This window comes from Aulonocara stuartgranti, assembly GCF_965226115.1.
Source record: "Aulonocara stuartgranti genome assembly, chromosome: 12".
In the NCBI taxonomy this organism is placed as follows: domain Eukaryota; kingdom Metazoa; phylum Chordata; class Actinopteri; order Cichliformes; family Cichlidae; genus Aulonocara; species Aulonocara stuartgranti.
This window is the reverse complement of record NC_138948.1, coordinates 29,966,804-29,976,379: the sequence shown is the minus strand read 5'-3', so window position 1 is coordinate 29,976,379 and position 9,576 is coordinate 29,966,804. Positions and strand designations below refer to the sequence as shown.

The window sequence follows — 9,576 nt, the reverse complement described above, 5'->3', positions numbered from 1 at the left end:
CCACAGATCAGTAAACGGCAAGCTATAAACAGGAAGTCATCTGACAGCAAGATTGTTCAGAAGTCTACAGAACACTGTTTATGCTCTTTATTTTTATAAAGTTAATTGATCTCCAAACGTTGATTGTGTTCATCTGGACGTAGCGTTTTGTGGGAGAAACGTTTTGTCACTCATCCAAGTGACTTCTTCAGTCTCAGCTGACTGCAGGTTAATTGGATGTTTCCAAATTTGTTGTCAGTAAGTAGTTTATTAAAGACTAGTACAAAGGTAATATTTTACAGAAACTGTTTTAAAAAGTTGACAGACCTTAAGATAAACTTGGCACCAAGCAAGTTCTGTACAAAACTGAACTCAGCACACAGCTTCACCTGAAATGGAGTAGTGCACTAAAGGTCAAAGGTGCCAGAATTTACAGTTATACTTTATATTCAGGTACATAAACAGGTTTAAGCTTTAAGCAAGAGTTTAGAAAAATAGTTTTCTCATTTTAAGGAAGTTTTTCCAGAAACTTTCCCTCTAGTTCCTAAAGAACTTTACAGTGATATTTACTGTAAAATGGGAAGATCATGTTTGAAGGTATTCAGAACTTGTAGCCCAGTCCAGATCTGCTAATGTGGCAGAACAGTGTCATGGCAAAGCACATTCCCAAAACCTGTAAACAGAAATATAGAAATTAAACTGGAAAAGGACATAAAATGCAATGTTGTACTGTTTTTAAAAAAAAAAAAAAAAAAAAAAAAAGTTATTCTGAGCTTCTCAAGCTGACTGAAATTTCATTGGGTTTATGCTTGTTTATATGAAGTATTTTTATTCCTTTTGCAATCTAAAGAGTGGTCTTTTCTTCCCCGATCCATTCTAGAGCTGTGTTTTTGGGTGTGGCAGTGGACATTGTCCAGCTGGAGGCCCACTTTGGTAAGTGGGAGGGGAGCAGATCTTGGGCTGTATCCCAATTCAGGGTCTGCAGCCTTAAAGTACGCAGCGTCAACGATCCTCAAGGGCCGCGCACTTAAAGACTGCTAAGGCCGGAAGTGCGAGGCTTGTGAAATGGGACGGTCTAGCCTCCGTTGCGCTGCCCAGGTTGCCTAGCAACCATGATACTAACAGCTAGAAACGTTTCATACAGCTTTGTTTGACAGAAATGAAGGAGAAAATCGTTTGTTCATTTGTTTGTTTGTTTCTACATGAGCTTTGATCATTCTCTGTAAGATTAATGTCAGCTATTGAATGGCGTAAATTTTAAAGTAAAGGGTTTAAAACCAAGTTAGTACAAACGTCACTAATGTCACATAACTTTGCCGACATGTGGCCAACAGTAATGTTTTAATGTTCTTCGTTATTAAACATTTGCACATAAATAAGTGACATAATATTCAGCACTTAGTTTACTAAGATACTCTTCGGGCGCCCCTCATCCGCCGTTTTTTTTTCCGCCAAAATTATCCACACCCACCACCGCGCTATGCATTCTGGGATATGTTGGGCCACGAAGTCTACACCGCCACGTCCTTAAAATTCAGGGAAATGAAGGACTCATTTGAGGGCCGCATTTCGAGCAGCCTTTGAATTGGGACAGTCTTCGTCGCGTCGCTGTGACGTAATCGGCCTTAAAATGCGGCCTTTAAGGCTGCAGACCCTGAATTGGGATACAGCCTTGGTCTGCGGCAATCATAGACTGTATATGAAGGATGGCTGTAGCGGCTTTAACGTCACACATTATTTTGCCATTGCCAGATAGCGAATGTGACTGATATACAGGGATGCTGGACAGTCATTGGTTACAGACATGTAAACCACTTTTATAACTTTAGTGGGGACTAGTCTTAACAGTAAGATGTGAAACTGGCAAAGTATAAAGTCATCAGGAAAATGTTTAGCATGAAGTGAACTGAAAGTTAATTTTTCTTACATTTCTGTACATCCTAACTTCTATTCCAAAGCAGGAGTTGGCCATTAGGACAGAAGAATGTAGGTTAAAAGTACTTGACCATTAGCTTTTTATTATTTTATTTTCAAGAGCTGCAAGCTACATTCATCTTTTATTTCCTTTTTTCTCTTCACTCCCAACCAGTTTTACCAGATGGCTCTCTGCCACTGTCACTGGCTCTTCTGGCTCTAGTAGATGTAACATGGGCTGCAAGATGGTTTCCACCAATGTGGAATTACCAAAAATAGAGAGGGCATAGCCTAACATATGAAACAGGAAAAGACCGCTGTGTAATCCATTTATTTCAACAAAGTAACTGTATTCGGAATACCATGTATTCAGTTACTCCCGCACACTGTCTGGAGATCTCTTCCTGTCAAAAAGTTCTTTCTCCCCACCATTGCCTGGTACTTGCTCATAATGGGTTATCTGATCATCAGAGTTCTCTCCATCTAATATTGAAGGATCTTTATAGTATAAAACACACTGAGGCCATGGTTGTTAACTGCTATAAATGAAACCATACAGTCAAAGGCAACAAAGTTTAGGTATATTTTAACAGGAAGATGCCACGTTTCTGAGCAGAACATTGTATTAACCAATTCATTCACTTTATAATCCAGTTGTCTTTTATACAGAAGTGAAGATGGTAATTTCTGAGACATGGTACATCTGCAGGTTCATAGATTAACTTTGCAACACCTGCGTAAAATAGTATGTTAACAGCTTACCTCAATCATACAGAGGACAATGACAGAGACCCCAATGGTTAGGAAATTCTTCTCAAAAAAATTTGTCACCTTTGACAAACAACCCTGCACACAAAACATTTTGAAATTACCTGCAGCAGTAACAATGTGACCTTTGACCTCTATGGTACATTAAAGCAAGTATGAATCTGAAAGGATCAGTGATTAGTATGAGCCTACCGTTTGCCTGTATTTCTGACTTTTACAAGAGGGGTCCTCAGGAATACAGCAGGATTCTGGCACGTTGTTTCCCCAATCTGTTACATTATGGATTCCACAGCAGTCAAGCTAAAACAAATGAATTTGACAGACAAAAAAAATAAACACATTTCTAAAGTCATTTGTGTCACAACATGACATCTCCACTCTGACACACTTACGTTTTTTTGAATATTATCCCAGTCACTTTGTTTTGAATGTGTTGAATTTCCTTTTGCATCATTCAAGCCCTTTGTCAGATCGGTCTTCACTCTTTCAGTAATCTGAACAGTAACGGAGGATTTGGTGATTACATACAATGTATACATTTGCTTTAAAAACAGAACATATTGTGTATAGCATATGTGTCACACACTTCTCCCTCGTATACAAGTAGCAGACATGCTGCTGTCAGTTCCAAGAGCATCATGAGGAAGAGCATCAGGAAAAACTGTAAAAAATAAATATAAAGGTTTATGTGAATGTTACTCTGAAACACTTTACATAAACATATGAAACGGTACTGTATAGTGAAGTTATTTTCGGCTGCTAGTTCACAGCATGTAGCTCAACATGTCTGATTTCGAGAACGTTTTAAACTTGAATGCGCATAAATGCCCATCTTTGTGTTTCCTCCTAGAAAACTAGAAAAACTAGTCCCGATTAACATCTAAATTACCTTTTTTCCCAGAGAACTGACTCTTTAGATATTTCCGTTTGTTACATAAATGCTATTTTTGTAGCATTCAAAAATTGGAGTACACAACAGTGAAGAGGCAGTGTTAGAGAGCCCACCCCCCTTATCAAAATTATACAGGCTTAAAAAAACAAACAAATTATACCCTTTGGGGGTACCAAAACTAGAGTGTTAATTACCTAAAAATATGAAGTAATCAGAGGGAGCAGAAAACCACATAATCTGTGCTCTGCTTTGAGTATTTGTGTGTGTGTTACCGATAGGAGGAGACAGCGGTTCTCCTTGAGTGCGCCGAGAAATCCCAGGAAGGACACGCAGGTGATGATGATGCCGGTGATCAGGAGGATGTTGGCTATGTTGAAGCTGGGCAGTGAGGGGGTGAGAGCAGCATAATTTGAACTCACCATCACGATGACGCCGAAGGCCAAAACGGCCACACCGCAGATCTGACAGAAGAGAAGACAGACTGAAGCCAAGTCCACAATACACACTACACAGAGTACAGTGAGCTGCACCGGGCCCTGGTCTGCTTCAGAGCTTGCCTACAGGCAGCAGTGTCAGGCAGTACATTTTCTCAAGTGCTTCTGCTTTTTATTTATTTGTTATGCAACAGACTTCTGGCAAATGTTGACTTTTCCTTTTCTTTTGTATCCACCAAGTCTGTGGAACAAAATTAATGAAATGAAATTGAATTAAAAAATATATAATATAAATATATTAACACTTTCTCTTCATGGCCCCTGTGAGTCAGGTCTATCTATCTATCTATCTATCTATCTATCTATCTATCTATCTATCTATCTATCTATCTATCTATCTTCCTTCTCACATATTAGCAGACATTGGCTTTCTAAAATTAACTGCCTCCACTCTAATTGGCTCACGTAATCGTCATAGTAATAATACAATTACACAGAGTAAACAAAACTGTCAGAGCCTTTTTTGTGTTTTTTGTTTGTGTGAACTTTTGGTAAATCCTTTTAACTGATTAATTTTTAAGAATCTGACCATCTGGTAGAATATTTGAAACCCAAAGTAGACACCTGAAGCATTTATAAATACTAACTAATTTTCACACACTCATACGTCTGTCACACCTGACAGTTTAGGTTTGAAAAGTGAGTGGATGAATGTGACAGGATGTTTCACAGTGATGTGTGATGTATTGCTGGATGACTGAGACATACGTACAAAGCAAAGCAAGTTGGCGACACACATGGTGTACTTTAAACACTTGAGGCAGCTGTGAGCCATCTTGCAACTCCTCTGATCAGACCTGCAACAAGAAAAGGCCGTTATTTTTTTATTGAATATAAATATCGGAAGCAGGGCTGGATGTGGTCAAGGTTTAATGCAGCATCTCTTATTTATGTCTTGCGTTTGCGTGTGGGTGTGTAAGTGCTAAAACAGACAAAACGTCACGGTCACAAAGCGGGGAAGTGATGCTCACACATCTCACTTCCTGTGTTTCCTCTCAGTTTACAAGCAAAACCAAAATTCTTCTTCTGTACAACACGATATGAGTGCATTATACTTTGGGAGGGTTTAAAATTACATCATGAGAGGGCAGGCAGTTTAATTGTGGAAATACCAAAACTTCCTCAAAATACAAGGTGACCCGTTCTAAGTAAAAATCTCCTGTATTTGTGTTATAAATATGTGTAAAACATCAAAATTTTGCCCTCTTTCTAACTGATCTTTGTTCTGAGAATAGAAAAGAGACTTCTTCTTCTTCTTCAGCCATTTAAAACTACTAAAGTACAGCCCTTATATTTTGTTTTCCACTTAAGTCAGTATGTACACATGACAGACACTTTCAGTTAGATGACTGCCTATTTTGGTCTAAATTTGAAAGATTTTTGTTCACTTTTTCATCTTCGTGGGGTTTTCCTTTCTCACAAGTATTTTTTAGAGATTTGACATCAACACGTTTCTGACCGATAAAGAAACATCTTCACAATATTCTGAAGATTTAACGAGATCTCAAGACAAAATAAAGTTTAACTCTTACCTATTTGGAGAAAATGATATCTGCTATCGTCTCTGTTTTCAGGCGTGTGCTTGTCGAGCTCGTCTGCTGTTCGTACTTCCCCTTCTCATAGCTCTGTGAAGCTTGCAGAGTACATCATGGGGCTTTCAGCAGCCCTTCTCACTTCCTCTTCCTAAAGTCTAGCAACATGGAAAGAAACTGATGACTGAGAAAGTGCAGTAGGGACAGCCAATAGCGCTGCAGAGACGTCAGGTGCATGTCTGTGACACACTGCTTATATTTAGATACAAGCTGAAACTGTGGTCAGCAGCTGCAGAGGTCAAAACCCCTCACTGATGTGAAATCAATTGTTAATATTCTTATTGCACAACTAGAGATAATAAAGCCCGTATGTTCGTCACAGAGGAACACAAACTGGTTAAAACATCTAACTGGTGTCATTTCTCACCTTCTCAATGTGTCACGTGCCAAGGTAGTTGTCGGCATATGCAGTCCTGGTTTCATTTAGTCGTGTTGCAGAGTGTTACTTTCTTTATCAAAGGCCGCTACTCTGCATTTAATCATTAGCTACTATTTCTCAGATGGCTGCCCTTCCCTGAGCCTGTTTCTGATGGCCATTTCTTCCTGTTTAAAAGGAGTTTTTCTTTGCCACAGTTGCCAAAGTGCTTGCCTACATGGAGTTGTCTGATTATTGAGGTTTTCTCTTTCTTCCCCACCTTCCAAACATTTACCATTTATAATAAATGCCTGCCCTCTCCTGAGCCTGATTTTGTTGGAAAATCCCTCCATGTTTAAAGGAACCCCTGCCTCCCTACCAAAGTTTTGCTCGTAGGGAATATTTACATTCATGGGTATTTCCAAGTAAAAACAATCAAATGTGAAACAGTTCTCACCTGATCCCTCAGAATCAGTTCATTCTGTTGTTATTTTATATACTCAAAATTTCATTTAAACAGTCTCCTGATACCAGGCTCCTCTTCTAGCCTTTGTTTCATTCCTAATGTTATATATAACCTGACAACTAGCCTCCCCTGACATTACGCCCTGAACCCGCTGTTCCACCCCTCCCCTGCAGCTGCGCCACAGACCACACCCTGCCACACAGTCACTTTTAACACCTGAGATTGTTGCTTGTTATGGCAACAACAGGAATGGAGAAAGAACAAAGAACATTTTCTGTATAATAGACACAAAAACACTGAAAATGTTTTTAAAATTCTTAAAATCTGAGCCCACGGCAGGATGTCCAGATGTTCTCAGGACTGCTGTCAGCCAATGAAAAACCTCGACACATCAGAGGCAAGCATTCAGTTTCTTCAACACTTGTTTTAGTAGTATCGTCATTTCCTGACTCACAATCAGATCATCCATTTTTATTTCATCTTATTACCAGTGTGCCAGGGTTGAAATAAAGACAGTTTTAATCTCTATTTCTGCTGCACATACAGCCAGTGTGCCACAGATCAATACGCACGAGCAAACTGAAGCATAGTACAAACAGAGTAAGGCTGACTGAGCACTGGTTCACTTTCAGGGTGAAACTAAACCACACCTTCCCGGTGGCCTACTGGACAAATCCCTCAACCAGGGCAGCTGTAGACTAAAATACAGCGATGCATTAATGATATAGGCCAAAGTATATGACCGCTTAGTCATTCAAAGTTTACCTTATCATTACTTGGAAGCCTGTGATGAACTTCACAGCATTGTTGTGTGGGAGCAGGAACAGTGACATTCAGGAGGGGGAGCTTAGCCATCACCATTAAGAGGAACTGTGCAACCACAAATGGGGATTTAAGAGTAAAACAACTAATGTACTTTAAAAAAGGGCCTCTTAATGCACCTGGTTTGCAGTTTTTAGCTATAGTAAAACCAAGACACCGTTTTTGTTTAGGCTGAAATGCCTTTGATCCTTTTGCTTCTCTTCAGGCACCAGCGAGGGTCTCTTCAGTAGTGCTTAGTTTTTCATTTTGAACTCTGTTGGATGAATTGTCATTCAGGTTCAGACCCCCTTTGTTCACTTCAAAATGAATTTTTCTCCACTTCTAGCAGCAGTTACTTTTGGAATAAGACTACTAATTCAATTCAGTTCAGTTTTTATATCACCAAATCACAACAGCATTCAGCTCAAAGCATTTAATATTGTAAAGTAAAGACCAACACCCTACCAAACAAGTATTTGGCGACCTTCAGTGGAAAGGGACAGTTTTAGACCACCAGATTTCATGTTCCAGTTACCTTCTTACTCAGATAAATAACATTTTCACCTTTGTTAAAATTTGTTTAGAGTGGGCTGGAGTGGGAATTAACGCCCTCATAAAAATCCAATTATAGCTATAACAATAGTGAGCATTCCTTTAGCATTAGTAAACAAAAACCAAATACTGTATTTAACTCGATCAACTGTTTAGGAATTATTTACATTGAGTCATCCCTCAGACAAAATAACAGAATTTTAAATATAAAAACTCTTTTTAATTCTTGAAAATTGCACCCAGTGTCTGCCTGAAGTCTAGGACTGCACATCACCAAATGCTTCATTTCCTCCGACGAGGAAATGAAGCATTTACTGCAGCTGCTTTCAGTTGTTTCTTGTTTGTGGGTTTGTGGGTCTATTTTCACTTACTGAAAAGCGGCTCTGCCGAGTTGAGATGACAACTGACTTGGCCAATAAAGAATAAACTGAGAAATTAAGAATTGTTTTTGCAGCATGCTTCGGGACGTTGTCGACTTGCACTCTGTTATAATGTGGTTTGTTTTGGATTATAAGCTGCTTCTTTCTGTCGCCACAGTTTTCCCTGGGCAAGTTCAAATTGCACTTTGTTTAAACTCTCTGTACCTCCATTCATCAATGCATCTCTTGATTGTATACATGAAAGTCTGAAAGTATTTTTGATTTGGTTAAATATTGTGAAGCTATTTTTCTGAACCATGGACATAATCCTGTTTTCATGCATGTATCAGATTGTTGCTGATAGATGTATTTTAGTTGTTCAACTTAACAACAGCCTCCTTCACTTCCACTGCATCTCTTTTATTCTTATATTTAAGATTACAGTGAAAAGCTATAACATACAAATCCAACACTTTGAATCAGCTGCAGATATTAGATAGCAGATATGTGACAGACGCTTCATTGGTAATGAAGTAACAAGGGAACAGGCCTCACCTGGCCATGAAACATCTCGTCACTCAATTGTCTAATTACTTTGGAGCCTCTGAGGTTCTAAATCATTTCCAGCTAAAATCGCTTTGTAAAATCACTTGAATTAAAGCTGAAGTCTGCAGTTCTATCATATCTTGATGGTTTGTTGGTGGTACGTTCAACAAATTATGGATTCAGCTGTAGCTAGCTGCTTTCAGCACTTTAATCTAAACCACATTAACCTTTGATTCCTGTTCACTCTTTTCCAAGTTTCTAATGAGGTATATTAGTATTCTTTCACAAAACAGTTTCACTTCTGAGTTTGCAAGCTGCTTGTTTTATTACTTACATCACTGCTTCCACAGGAATTTTCATGTTTACCGTTCTCAGTTCCGCTGACTTATCATCTTAGATCCAAACACAGCATGCAGCCTACTCATCATTCTGTGCAGGATGAAATGTTCTGGCTGGTGTCCTGTGTGTCCATTTATACTGTATTGTGTTGGAGAAGTCTAACTTCTCAAACTCATAAAATCAAGATAAAATGAGCTTAAAACAACATTTTGATGATATCTTCATAACACCTTTGGATACACTCAAGAGAAACATATTAAAATCAAATAACAGAAAACAAGCGAGGCACTCAGTCTCTGATAAAAGTTGAAGTTAGCATTAAAAAAAGACAACTGTGTATCAACTCTGTCTTCATCAGGGTTAGGCAGAATGAAATATCAGCCGTGGGCCTTCTACCAGCACCCGAGTCAAGGTATACAACCCATAAGGAGACCTAAAATAAAACATAATCCTCAAATATGTCAAAAAGTCATAATGCACTACATAACACGAAGCTAAATTTTACATTTTCTACCTGCC

The 9,576-nt window shown here is 38.8% G+C and overlaps 1 protein-coding gene across 1 annotated transcript; it reads right to left on the bottom strand.

Moving 5' to 3' along the window:
- Positions 1-227: 227 nt before the first annotated feature.
- Positions 228-5,718, bottom strand: LOC309719194 (leukocyte surface antigen CD53). The gene is made up of 8 exons (XM_082555142.1): positions 5,580-5,718; positions 4,760-4,844; positions 3,826-4,014; positions 3,248-3,322; positions 3,054-3,155; positions 2,854-2,961; positions 2,656-2,739; positions 228-652 (listed from the first exon to the last, which is right to left on the bottom strand). Exons 2-8 carry the CDS (start codon positions 4,820-4,822, stop codon positions 581-583), a joined length of 693 nt encoding a protein of 230 aa, XP_082411268.1. The 5' UTR covers positions 4,823-4,844; positions 5,580-5,718; the 3' UTR covers positions 228-580.
- Positions 5,719-9,576: the final 3,858 nt, after the last annotated feature.